Source organism: Carettochelys insculpta, chromosome 8 (genome assembly GCF_033958435.1).
Source record: "Carettochelys insculpta isolate YL-2023 chromosome 8, ASM3395843v1, whole genome shotgun sequence".
Lineage (NCBI taxonomy): Eukaryota > Metazoa > Chordata > Testudines > Carettochelyidae > Carettochelys > Carettochelys insculpta.
In genome coordinates this window covers 30566050-30580141 of record NC_134144.1, presented here as the reverse complement: position 1 = coordinate 30580141, position 14092 = coordinate 30566050, and the positions used below count along the sequence as shown (strand labels likewise).

The 14092-nt window shown below is 42.1% G+C and overlaps 1 protein-coding gene across 4 annotated transcripts in view; it reads right to left on the bottom strand.

The window, feature by feature from the left end:
- Nucleotides 1–14092, bottom strand: part of TTN (titin) — a 330648-nt gene that overhangs the window by 295851 nt on the left and 20705 nt on the right. For all 4 annotated transcript variants that reach the window (XM_075000777.1, XM_075000778.1, XM_075000779.1 and 1 more), the window contains exons 10-19: nt 13006–13143; nt 9861–9998; nt 9289–9408; nt 6053–6316; nt 5809–5934; nt 4312–4590; nt 3951–4016; nt 2808–3066; nt 1083–1143; nt 755–967 (exon numbers count right to left, since the gene is read on the bottom strand). In XM_075000777.1, the coding sequence (XP_074856878.1) occupies nt 755–967; nt 1083–1143; nt 2808–3066; nt 3951–4016; nt 4312–4590; nt 5809–5934; nt 6053–6316; nt 9289–9408; nt 9861–9998; nt 13006–13143 (1664 nt within the window). The remainder of the gene's footprint in view (nt 1–754; nt 968–1082; nt 1144–2807; nt 3067–3950; nt 4017–4311; nt 4591–5808; nt 5935–6052; nt 6317–9288; nt 9409–9860; nt 9999–13005; nt 13144–14092) is intronic.

The window sequence follows — 14092 nt, the reverse complement described above, 5'->3', positions numbered from 1 at the left end:
ACAGTCTCCATAATTCAGGTCAGCGGAACTCTTAGCATATATACTTTTTGAAAGATCTATGACTAATTACGCCTTGGAAAAGCCAATGCGGTGATAATATTTAGGCCAATATCAACTCAGCAGAATAGTAGAACAGCACAACAGAAATAACAATACTGTGACCAGAGCTCAATTACGCCATATACCTATAATAATAATTGAACCTGTGGCAAAAGGCCATACTGAAGTCTTGAATATGATAATGGAATGCTCAAAAACTCAACATCAGGAATTTTATATACAGGAAGCTTTATGCTTAGCACCATCATTTCTATAATTTTTATAGGTGCTTATATTATGATGTATTTCAAGAGTGCCAGAAGATGTTCTCAAATAGCCCTTTCACCACATATTTCCTCAATTGTACAGAACACCACAGAGAAAATTCAAAACAAAGTCTCTCTTTTTATATATAAAAGAATTTGTGTGTCAATATTTAGCTCAATCTTGTATTTATAACTGATTTTCTAGACTTCTAAAATATACAGTTTGTAACCCACCCAAGCAAATATTGTAACCCATCAGAGAGAATAATTGTATGATATGTTTCAGAAACTGAGGGCCATAGTAATTCCTGATGAAACTCTACTGAAATCATTGGGTTACACTAGTGATGGATTGACTTCAAAGCAGGTAATTGAATTCCAGTGTGTGTCAAGCTTATGAAAGTATCGTGTATATCAGAGAAAGACCAATGTTTAAGTAGCGTATGTACCTGTAGCCAGTAGAAAGAGGTACCCCAGCTTTCTTCCAGTAGATATGTGGCTTTGGATTGCCCCCAATTTGGCATTCAAAAATGACACTTCCACCTTCAACTAACTTCTGAACTACAGGTTTGGTTATAAAATAAGGAGCTGCGGCTTCTCCAAACATTTCCTGTTCTGCAACAGTGGTATCGACCATTACCACGTCTTTTGACTCCGCATAGCTGGAAGAAAATTTCAAAGATGACAAATAAGCTGGTGCGGAAGGAGTCAGAAATAAATAAATGGAAGTAACTAGTAATCACAGTCTGAGCAGTCTGCTTAGAAAAGTAATGTTACCGTTTCTCTTCTGTGACCGACTTCACAGAAACTGCTTCTCGGCTCTCAATCTCCTCAGAAACTGTAAGAAAAATATGAGGCAAAAATATTTTAAAAGTGGACAAAGCAGCTAGGAGGAAAGGTATTTTTGCTGTCTGGCCTTAAGGGTCAGGTAGTTGCATAGGGACAGCGCATCAGAAATCCCCACTTGCTTGGAACTGACACTCAGATGACTTGGGGAGCCTTCCATCCCAGCACCCCCTTCAACCCAGTATGGCTTTAGCACTCACAGTCCACATTCCTGAGCTACTTGGTACCCTTCATCCATAATATTGCTCTCTCATATATTATTGGACTGCGCTGTGGCTATTTCTGTGGTATTTTCCAAATTGACAGGACCTACATGGCCAATTGCTTTAGCAGGGCTTGAGATACAGGGTATGCCATAATGTTCCTTTGGAGTGCGGCTGTGGTTACATTTGCGGGTTTTGCTGACAAAATGCCAGTTTACACACAAAATGCAGTTTGTTGACAGTATCAGGACAAAACACAGCACTTCCACTGGTAGCCTTCTGCCTCAAAGCTTTACGGCATAACACTGCTGTTGACAAGAAAAGCTGTGTGGCTGCTCTGGGGAGCCCTCTCTCAACTGACAGGACATCCACCACAATGGGCAGCCCTGTCTGGTGTGCTTCCGGGTACCTGTTTTGTTGAGAGAGCAGATGGGCAGTCCAGCTGCTTTGTCGACAGAGCTGAGAGCTCTTCTTATTGGCTTTTGTCTGTGGCTGCATTCTGTCAACAGAAAGTTTGTTGGGAAAACTCTCCTGACAGTGACTTCTGTTGACAGACCACTGTAGTGTACCCACAGCCTGCGGGTTTTGGATTGTCTTGAATATAGCTCAGTAACAAAGCAAACTCTCTCTTCCTCCCAGAGATTTGTTATGATCTTTGATCATGCTCATAGTTGTCGTTACTATTTGTTTATTCCACTTAGGATTGTATTTATAGGACACTTACTAGGTGAGCGATGATCTTGAAAGTGAGGGCGGAAATATTTGTCACTGATGACTTGAAGTAGGGGACCTCAGAGTAGTTGGGAGATGTGGGATTAATGTGAAATTGGGCATGCCCACATATCTCCGAGTGAAAACAGAGATGGGGATACTGCTCATAGTATATAATGCTATTGAGTATCCTTCATTTTTGCCCTAAGTGATATAAAATCTTCTATTAGGTGAAGAAACTAGGTAGGAATTGCTGGCAGATTTAGCAGCCCTGGAGACTGCTACAGGTTCATCTTCTCTAGTCCAGCACCCTGAGGAACTAAGCAGTGCCAAATGAAAGAATTTACTGGCGCACAGGAGGTCAGTATTGTCTTGCAGCATTACCATTTCCACTGCTTAATGGGCTCTTAGAAGACATTTAGGGGTAAATTAGAGCTAAATAACATTACAGAACACTGAGAGCTGGGACTGGTGGCTGTACACAAACTTTATGGGACCATGGGAAACTAGGCCACACCCATGACACGTGGTTGTCCGGCTAACTAAAATCATGCCAGATTACTGATATTGCCAGATGACAGAGTGCCAGACTAGACAGATTCAACCTGTATAGGCAAATCAAGACACATGCTCTGCTTCAAAAGCTGCTACAACTACTAGCGCTGAGCATGAAGAAATTATATAATGAAGTTATTTCAACTGAGTAAAGTGTTTATATTTTTGTTGCAACAAATCTACTTGCCTTGCACGTGTAAGTGGCATGAAGTGCTGATAGTTCCAGCTGTATTGGAAGCCGTGCAAGTAAATCTTCCACTGTCTTCTGCAAAGGCTTCACGAATCACAAGGCGAGCAACTCCTGCTTTGAAGGTTATCTGGAAGTCTATAGAACTTTCAATCTGATAGTCTTCTCTGTACCATGACACAGTGGGGGCTGGGTGGCCAGAGATGTAACACTCCAAAGTGACAGATTCGCCTTCAAGAACAGTCATGTTTTTCAGACCCTGTATCATGCGCACACATTTATACAATGAATATGGCTGTTCACCAGTAAATAAATAATTTTAACTGTACAATGAAACAGCTTGGAAACTCAAAATTCAACATTTGTATCAAAACCAGGCACTAATAGGCAGAGTCCCAAATAAATTAGAGAAAAAAGACATTTTCAAACCACAGCTTTTGAAGCTGGAGTTGAGCTATCTGAATATGTTACTCTTACAAGGGAAAATATGGAAGAAACTTGATCTTTTGTTGGATACTGGTGATAATTCCCTTGTTACGTTTCAGCAACTATTATTCTGAGAAGTCACATGGCAACAGAAACTGGTAACCCACTAAAGACAAAAGATACAAGCTATATTTACATCAAAGAGTTTGTTGACAAAACCCCGGTTTTCTTCACGAAACTTGCGGAGCATCCACGCTAAAAGCACATTCTGTCGACAGAAAATTGACAGAATACAGCACTTTTGTTGACAGACTTCCCATAAGGCAGAATGCCTTTCTCAACAGAACCTGTCGACAAAAAAGCTGTGTGGATGCTTTGGAGGTGCTCTGTTGACAGATAGGGCTTCCGGTTCACTGGACAGCCCTGTTTGCATAGCTTCCGGTTGGCCCTTCTGTTGAGCTGGACGCTCTCTGTTGACAGAGTGGATTGACAGAGCAATTTGCTTTCATCTCTGTCTGCGATCAGTCAACAGAAGTATCTTCTGAGAATAACTTCTCTAGACAGCTTGTTCTAGTGTAGATATAGCTGTGGTGTCAGAACTCCAGAAAGCAACTGAACATACTAAATACATGACAAGAAGGGTGTGAAACAAAGTATACATTAAAAGAAAGGAAAAGCAAAATAATGTAACCATATATCTACATTTTCACTACTTACTGAGACTAAGGTTGGTGGGGTAGCAGGGATTTCAGCTGGCTCAGGTACTCTGGCTGTTTCTGTCACCTAAGACATTTAAAGCAGAGTTACTAAACCTCCCATAAAGCTAAGCAAATAAACTGCAAACATGCCAGAACTGATGTAGGAAAATATTTGCTTGTAGAGAGTGACTGCTACTTAGTGTGACAAAGCGATGTAAGGATCTTAGAAATACTTGTGCAAAACAAGTATCACAAGCTATGACAGACAACGTTCAGTAGTAATATTTTAAAAGGAAAAGCATATGAGGGAAACTGTAAACACACTGGGTTAGTCTATTGTTTCTAAGATGTAAGTCAGTCAAGATGACTTAATGACAAACCTCAGCTTCACCTTCTTGCGTTAATTCAATGTGTTCTTCCCGTACTACACCACCTGTAATGCCCACACTTATGTCTCTTCTGGTCTCAACATCATAACGACTCTTATAGGCATCAGCTGCCTCTCCAAAGGGAAACTGTGCAGAGACAACCTCCTCAGTCTTCATCCTTGTTTCATGTGGCTTTACTTGAGGTGATTTCACATGTCTGGTGATCTTTTGAACAGAAGTTGCTGATAACTCTTTTTGCAGAGTAGCCATAGCAGATCCTGCTATTGAAACCTAACCAACACAAGCAAAAGAAATTTACAGTTATAATACTCTTATTTTTCAAAAGATGCACTATGTATTTCACAAATAAGTCACTATGACAGATTATTTAAGAAACTGTTACTTCCTTATTCTCATGTTAATTAACATTAGACAAACTAGATAAAAATATTTTGAACCCACTAGCTGTAATTAACATAGCATTTTTGTGTGTGTGTATTTTCCCACATACATAGATGTGCGGGCACACACACACACATATTTATAATAACTATTATTTAAAATACATATAATGCATACTTAAAGTGCCATAGCATGTGAATTTATTCTATTTTATTGTGTTAGAATTTTGTCCTGTAAATAGCAACATAGCTCATAAAGGGGTAATGCTCTATTGTTTTCTAGGCTGGAACTGAGACTTTCACTATCACAGAATGAATTAAATGCCAGGACGTGATTAAAATACCTGAAGAGATTTCAAAGTGCAATGTTTATGCATAACTAAGTTAGATTGTGTCCCCAATTTTTAAAAAAGATTTTATATATTTGTTATGGACTGTAGAAGTCACCAGGCCCAGTGTCCCATCCACAGTTAGGTGTGACTCTCATTCAGCAGGTGGAACAGAAGGTTTATTAGTTGACAGGGACACCATGTGGTACAGATTTGTCAATGCAGCAGCCAGAAACAGTTCAACCCATATTGAGGAGAGGAGGCCCCGAAGCAGGTCCCCAAACCTGGGACCTTGCTTCCTTTGCTCCTCTCCAGCCTCAAGACTAACTCCATCCAGTTTCCAGTTCTAACCAGCCAGGCTCCACCTTCCCTTTTTATTCTGTTTCCTCGGGAACAAAGGTGTCACCTGGTTGCCTAGGTTACAAAGATCAGGGACTTCTGTTGCTGACGTGCTGCCCATCACCACACACACACACTTCATCACATCATTAAATGAAAAATATTTTAAGTAACTGCTATACCATGTTTAAATAAGTTTAAGAAAAAGGCTCCTTTTTGAAAGTATTGATTTCATAAATAAAGGGTGTACATTTATTTTCACTTTTTCTTTAACTAGGGCATAGGACAATACAAATCAGCAGAATAGCATAACCTCTTCCCCCAACCCTCGAAAATAGTATAGGGAGAGGGAAGGAGAGACATCAATATGGAAAAAATTAGTGTCAGTAATTTTAACTGATCTTGCTGTTTGCCTGATACACCCTTTCTCCACTTCTTACCTCATAAGTATGATCTGGTTTAGGAACCGTAATTTTTGAAACTGTGAAATGAGGGCTTGCAGTCCGGGGACGGGTATGTTCCACAAGGACTGCTTTTTCAGTTCTGGCCTCTTCTGTCCTTTTCATCTACATTAAGCAATACAATGTTTGATGAGTATATTGTGCTAGTCACCAAACTGCAAAATAAAAGGTTTCATTTGACAAAGACGTCCACAGGAAGAGAGCAATGTAAGCCAAGTCTAACCTGCGTTGAAATATGCACTCCCATTTTTTCAGCTGTGGAAACTTTTGTTTCAGAAGAAACATGCACTGGTTTGGTGACAACCTGACGTTCTGTTGGCACTTCAACGACGTGGCCTATTGTACGCTCTTTATACCCGTATTCAAAAGCTCTCTGCTCAGCATAGCTTTCTTCAGCATGCTCTTCCTCCCAGGGCTCTCTAACACGGGCCTGATCAACTGCAGCAACAACTGTAGCTACAGCTTCAGCTTTTTTGTAAGGTCCAGTCTAAAGATAACATTTACAGAATTTATACAAATACTCATGGTGATGACAAAGACATTTCCATTTGGCAAATAAAGAGTACATAGTATTTACATGTTAGAGAGAGAAAATGCACATACATTATATCATATGGAAAAGACAAGACTATTTAGCCACATGTGCATTTCAGTCACAAGCTGTAAATATGTATTTATACTAAATAGCTATACAGATACACTGTCCACACGTATATATCAACATACACTGTATAAATTTGCTGGCACATGTGTGAGTATGTTCATACTACTAGGCAAGGATAACTAAGAGAGTGTTTTGGTAAAAGTGAAAGAATACTTTTTGTGACAGGAGAATTTTTTTTTTAAAACTTCCTAAAATCATTGGTTTCCTATTTGATGTGTGAATGTTACTTCTCCATTACCAAGCTCTGGCTAGGTCAGCAGCAGATATTTGAGCAGCGGCTGCTGTTATTCTTTCTGTATTATAATTAACCAGGATATGGTGTAAAACAGCATGTGAAAAAAATTAATACTTTTAAATAATAAATTGTCTTCATTTGCTAGGTTTCCAAACAGTTTTAAAAACAGCTCACCACGTGAAGTAGTAACTCTAAGCTAGGTCAGGCAGAAATTGTCTGCAAAACTTTGATTTACTATTGATATGTTAGCTTTGCACTCACAGGGCTTTTTTGTTCAATGCTACAGGTTGAACCTCTCTAGTCCCCCACTCTCTTGTCCAGCAATATCTGTAATCCGGCAGGATTTCAATTAGTCAGATGGCCATTCACCATGAGTGTGGCCAAGTTTCCTGTGCTCCCATAAAGTTTGTTTCCAGCTTCCAATCCTGGCTCTCAGTGTTCTGCACTGTTATTTAGCTGTAATTTACCCATAAGTGTCTTCTAAGAGCCCAGTAAGCAGTGGAAGTGTTGGTAACGCGCTAAACAATATTGACCTCCCTTGGTCCGGCAAATTCTTTCATTTGGTACCTGTCAGGTCCTGAGGGTGTCGGACGAGAGAGGTTCAACCTGTAGGCTATGTCTACACTCACTAAAAACTTCACAATGGCCGAGCTAATGGCCAAATTGAAGAATACTAATGAGGCACTGAAATGCATATTCAGCACTTCATTTGCATAGCACCAGCCACAGCACTTTTAAAGTGCTGAGGTTTGCTCGCCTGCAGCTTGACTACACAGGGGTCCTTTTCAAACACAAAGAACACAAATCCCGATAAAGTGAGATCAACTGTTCTATTAACCATAAAATTAAATGGGGAATAGTCTGTATCATAGAAGCTGTGTCTACACGTGCCCCAAACTTCGAAATGGCCACGCAAATGGCCATTTCGAAGTTTACTAATGAAGCACTGAAATGCATATTCAGCGCTTCATTAGCATGCGGGCGGCCGCGGCACTTCGAAATTGACGCGCCTCGCCGCTGCATGTCTCGTCCAGACGGGGCTCCTTTTTGAAAGGACCCTGCCTACTTCGAAGTCCCCTTATTCCCATATGGAATTTCGAAGTTTGGGGCACGTGTAGACGTAGCCGGAATCATAGGGCTGGAAGGGACCCCAGGAAGTCATCTAGTCCAGCCTCCTGCTTCAAGCAGGATCAACCCCCACTCAGTCATCCCAACCAGGACCCTGTCAAGCCAGGACTGAAAAACCTTGAGGGATGGAGAATCCACCACAACTCTAGGCAACACATTCCAGTGCTTCACCACCCTCCTGGTGAAGTATTTTTTCCTAATATCTAACCTATACCTCTCCCTCTTTAACTTCAGACATTGCTCCTTGTTCTGCCATCTGACACCACTGAGAACAGTTTCTCACCATCCTCTTTAGAGCTCCCCTTCAGGAAGTCAAAGGCTGCTATCAAGTCACCCCTAAGTCTTCTTTTCTGTAAACTAAACAAGCCCCAAACCCTCAGCCTCTCCTCACAGGTCTTGTGCTCCAGTCCCTTAATCATTTTTGTTTCCATCTGCTGAACCTGCTCCAGCACATCCACATCCTTTCTATACTGGGGGTGGGGGGGTCCAAAACTGTAAACAGTATTCCAGATGTGGTCCCACCAATGCCAAATAGAGGGGAATGACCACTTCTCTAGATCCACTCGAAATGTTCCTCCTAATGCACCCTAATAGCCTACTTGGCTACAAGGGTACACTGTTTACTCATATCCAGCCTTTCATCCACCGTAACTCCTAGGTCCCTTTCCATCATACTGCTGCTCAGCCAGTTGGTCCCCAGCCTATAACAATGCTTGGGATTCTTTCACTCCAGGTGCAGGACTCTACACTTCTCCTTCTTCAGCCGCATCAGATTTCTATTGGCCCAATCCTCCAATTTATTCAGGTTACTCTGGATTCTCTCTCTTCCCTCCAACATATCTACCTCTCCCCCTAGCTTTGTGTCATCCACAAACTTGCTGAGGGTATAAAATGGTGATACACATCATGTAGAACTGGAAGGGACCTTGAGAGGTCATCAAGTCCAGTCCTATGCTATCTCAGCAGGATCAAGCACCATCCCTAGCAGATTTTTTTTTCAAACCTATGTGCCACAGACCCCTAAATGGCCCCCTCAAAGACTGAGCTCACAACCCTGGGTTTACTAGGCCAATGCTCAAACCACTGAGCTATCCCTCCTTTATATACTAAAGGAGTCCAGAAATTTATATAAGCAAACACCAGTTCAGCATTATCTGCTGAGACTGTCTTTTGGAGATAACAATAGGTGGTGGCTTTTAAGGAGATTTTCCCATAAATGGATGAGTTGCTAATTTGCTATAACTATTGAGATTCATTAAACTGAATCTTTTCCTTATCAAATCATTCCAACACAGCAGGCACATTAAGGGGAATGCAATTAAGTGGATTCTAGTGTACACAAATAGCTCTTAACTGATGGTGAAGCATGAAGAGGCTTGCAGAGAAAGTAAGTTGGAACAGTGTATTTCACATCTGCAACATCAGTATTCACCTGATCACGAACTAGATGAATTTGTTCTTGTTTGATAGTAATTCCTTCTCTAGCTCTTGGAACTGTGACTGGTTCTTTGGATTTATCGGTGACCATTACTACCGGAACTTCCTTTCTTATCTGATTATTATGATGGTAGAAACAAAAAAGTTTCAATTACATATGGTGCCATTAACAAAAAAAAAAAAATTGGAATGGGAGAAAGGGTTAAGGTTTTAAATCCTTATATGCTGCAACCTCCAATTGACTCTGTATTCGATAGACGATGAGTATTGTTACATCCTATAACTTATTTAAATTAAATATATTATTGAAATGTTAGAATGATGTTTACTGCGAAGAATTCAAAGTCAGTCAAAAGAGAGTTAAGGATGTCTTATTAATGCAAACTATTAGAAGTGAAGGGCAAAGTTGGAAGAATTAGATTCTAATTCATATTTGATATGTTTCTAGTTGGAGTAAGTTTTGGAACAAAACTGGAAATACATATTTAGCAATTGTAGGGGTAGTAGTAGTGTGCAAAGGCAATATCACAGGAGAGAGAATATCACATTTATAACAGTTCTATTCACCTTTTCATCAGTTACTTGTACTTCCTCTTGCTTGGTAGCAATTTCTTCTCTGGCTCTTGATATTATGACTGATTCTTTAGGTTTCTCAGTGGTAATTACTACCTTAGGCACAGCAGGTTTCACAGCTTCCTTTCTTATCTGGTTTTAATGATAAAGGAGTTTCAATTATACATGCTTTCAAACTAAATTACATGGCTTTTCAGGACAGTGAGATAGGCTGATGGACTGTTATATAGACAAGTCAGAAGCACAGGTAGGAGTGGAAACTGGGTGCCCCCCAATGTTCAGGTAGATGGGTAATGACAGACTGTGCTAGCTCAGCTTCTCCACTAACACCATGCTCTCTTCCTACCCTTAGTGCCCCGAGACACCGGGTTTCATGTGCCAAGCTGGGCACACACACGGGTGACCAGGCTTCCTGATGGGGGAGCAAAGGTGACAGTTGCCTCCAGGCCTAGGATTTCAAAGGGGCCTGGAGCTCCAGATCCTGCTGCTGCTGCTGCTGAAGTTGTGGCAGTGGCCGGAGCTCCAGGCCCCTTTGAAATGCTCTGGAGTGGAGTGTCAACATTCTGCGTTCAGCTCAGAGGGAGCGTGAGGCAGGCTGGGGCTGAGTGCCCTAAGCCCTGCCCCTTCTACCCACAGCTCTAACCCTTCTGGGGGTGGGGAATCAGGGGCCCCTCCCATCTTGCCCCCTGGCCCACATCAGCTGCTGGTGGCACTGGGGGGCGACTTAGAAAATGGCATGTTACAGCTGCTGCAGCAGAGCTTTCTGAAGCACAGGCACATGGCTCCTCCTGTATTCAGAACAACAAGAAGTCCTGTGGCACCTTATAAACTAACAGATATTTTGGAGCATAAGCTTTCTTGGGCAAAGACCCGCTGCATCAGGTGCATCATCAGGTCTGGATTCAGGTGTCTGAGCGATGCTATGGGCCACTGTGGCAGCACTACACTCCTGCTTAGATTTGGGTGGCTGTGGATGCTAGTTGGGTGGGCCGCCACCCACTCAGGCCTACCCATGTATATACCTCTGTGATAGCCAGAAAGAAAAGAAGATGAAATGTCACTTAAAGAATGGAATGACCATTTTGCACATGACGACTTCTATCCCAAGTTACACATGCAGAAACCCAATTACATTCAGTAGGGTTACTTTGTGTGAGGAAGAATTAGGGAGGAATTTGACCCCCTGTTAGTTACATTTAAGTGATCATCATTGTATCTTTGTGATACAAAACTCCATTTAGCAGCTGCATAGAAATGAGTATTACTGTGACCTGTCATCTTCTCTTACTAGCCAGTGGGGATAAGCCATTAAATAAGGACTACTCAATTTGTTATTAGCTGTGAAACTGATCAGACATTCTGTGGTCAGGAAAAAACTTCCAGCAAACCACACTGGCTCAAACCCTTTTTGTAAATAAATATTATTCTATTCTCATGGCTAACTGAATAAAAAAATAACCAAGAGGGAGCCATGCTAGTCTATATACTATCAAAATAAAAAGCAGTCAAGTAGCACTTTAAAGACAAGCAAAATTATTTGTTAGGTGAGCTTTCGTGGGACAGACCCAAAGGCTTTCTTTATAGCCACACTCATACAAGTAAAAATCCATAATAATCAACTGAAAATTGTGAGCATGTTAGCAGTGACAACCACAATACTTAAATTAGGGATGACATTTAGCTCTCAAGCCAGGTCTATACTACAGGGAAAAACAATGATTTAAAATATGCAACTCTAGTTACGAGAGTTGGGTAACAGGAGTTACCGTATGCTAAATCAATTTTTCCTGCCATCCTCACTACGGGAGGTTGATGGGAGAAACTCTCCCATTGACTTCCCTTACTCCGCATGACAGTGAAGCAAGGAGTACCAGGGTCGACAGTGAAGCCCTGATGGATCAATTTAGAGCATCCCCTTTAGTAGTACTAAATCAGGGGTGTCCAATATGTGGCCTGTGGGACAGAATCCAGTCCACGGAGCCAGCAGTGGTGCCAGTTTGAAAGCCAGCTGGGTGGCTCTGAGCTGCATGTGACTCTTTCAGGAGCCATTTGCAGCTCCTGCTGCTCACACCTCGTCCAGCTCCCTGCCCTGCTGCACTGAAAGAGTAGAACTCAATTTAATTGGTTCAACAGCCAGCAGGATATATCTGGCCATTAAATCAGTTAAATTTAGGTCCATTACTTCAGCACAGCAGGGCAGGGAGCTGCCAGTGCTGCATGGGGGGAAATGGAGCAGGAGAGCTGGGGGGAGAGGTGGCCATGCAGGCCCGATGAGAAGGAGGAAGAGGTCGGGGGAGGCCTCCTGGGAGCTGAGCACAGCTTCCCTCCTGGTGGAGCCAGTGCCTCCTCCTGGGCAGTGCGGTGCTCCCCAGCCATGGCCACTCCCACCTGCAGCCACTGGAGCCTGGAGCTTTGTCCCATGATGAAATTGCAGCTCCCCCAGGACTCAGTCTGGTTCCCGGCTCAACTCTGGGCCCTAGTGGGTCCCGGTGCAAGCACTGCTGGGTGTGGAGTGGATGGGAAAGTTGCAGGCACTTTCTGGCCTGAGAAGCTGGGGGAGGAGGGCAGGGAGACCCAAAGCGCATGCAGGGGGCAGAGCAGCGGGTTGGCAAGTAAGATCTGGGTTCAGTGGGCAGGTTGGGGCTCGTTAAGCCTGGGGATGAGGGTGGACAGGTTTGGGGCTGAGAGGGGTTAAGCCTGGAGTGGGGAGGGTTTGAGGCTGAGAGGGATTAAGCCTGGGGATACGGGGGGTGGGGGCTGAGCTGAAAGGGGTTAAGACTGAGAATGGGGGTGAGTTTGGGGCTATTTTGTGTTCTGCCCCCAGAACATGTAAAAATTGCCCTGTGGCCCCCCGATAAAAAAGGTGGGCCACCCCTGTGCTCAATCGACCCCAGAAGTTCAACCACCACCCTCAGTCTTGCGGTTCCAGACTAGTCAGAACTCCCTATGAAGTCAGTGGGAGATTTGCCTGGAACTGGAGAATCAGGCCTCTTTATGGAACAATTACTTTATACATGTTTCTACTGTTGGAGCCTTCAGCTCATAAAAAGCAAAAGCTAAATACATAAGGAGCATTTGATAGAAACTGTTAATGAAATAGGATACAGCTTTGACTTACATCTGTAACACGTATATTTACCTTTTCATGAGTGATGTGAATTTGCTTTCCTTTTGTCGAGATTTCTTCTCTAACTCTTGATACTTTTTCCTGTTCTTTGGCTTTGTCAGCAGCAATTATTACCTTGGGTATAGGCATCTTCTCAGGTTCCTTTCTTATCTGATTTTTACAGTAAAAAGAGTCTTAATTACATATGATCTCAAATTCAAATTACAATGACATGTATAACATTGGAGAAAAGGCTGGATTAGTGGAGGAAAAGAAGGTTAAATTTCACTGTATATCCTTGGAGAAGGAAGTGATTGTGAGTCACCCTGTTTGCACGCTTGATTATCCATACTTTAGACAAGCGAATATTATAGTTACATTAGGTCAATTCTTAAGAAAACTCCAGTGTTTTATATAGATTTCAAAAATTGACTAGACTGGTAACAACTGAACTTTCATGAAATAGACAATGAGAGAAAAAATAAAATATCTTACTCCACAGTTGCCACATTTTCCTACTAAAGGATAGTAAGTAAAAAAATAAAAAATGGGATGGGAAGAAACTTATTGCTTTACAATCAATAGGAGGGAAAACATGAATTTGAATGCAAATTTTTTGGTAAATTTCACTCTGTCTAGGCACGTTAGATGAAAATACAGAACATACTCCTCTCTGTTTAATAGCAGTTTTCTGATTTTCAGCCATCAGTTTTGTAAAGCTAAATTACTCTTCTGCTGCATGGACTATTTCTACATGGAACATTGTTATTTCACTCTAGATTCCTTTCTCAAGACTAGACTCTACCTTAACTCTGGTTTAGATCTGCCCACCCGCAGAACTTGATTCCCTTTTATCCTCCCAGTTTGAAGCCTGCCCTCAGCACTTGATTGATCCCACCTAGTTTTTGAAAGACTAGTCTGGCCCAGGGAAGTTGTAAAAGGTGATAGAATGCAGAACTATACAATTTCTGGAGAGTGGGGAAGGTAGACATTACCACATATTCATATGAAACTCCCGCAGACCATCCAGAAATACAATGAAGAAATATCAATAGGCCCTGACCCAACAAACGTTAGCATATTTGGTTAACTTTGCTCAGTTGAATAAGCCCACAGATTG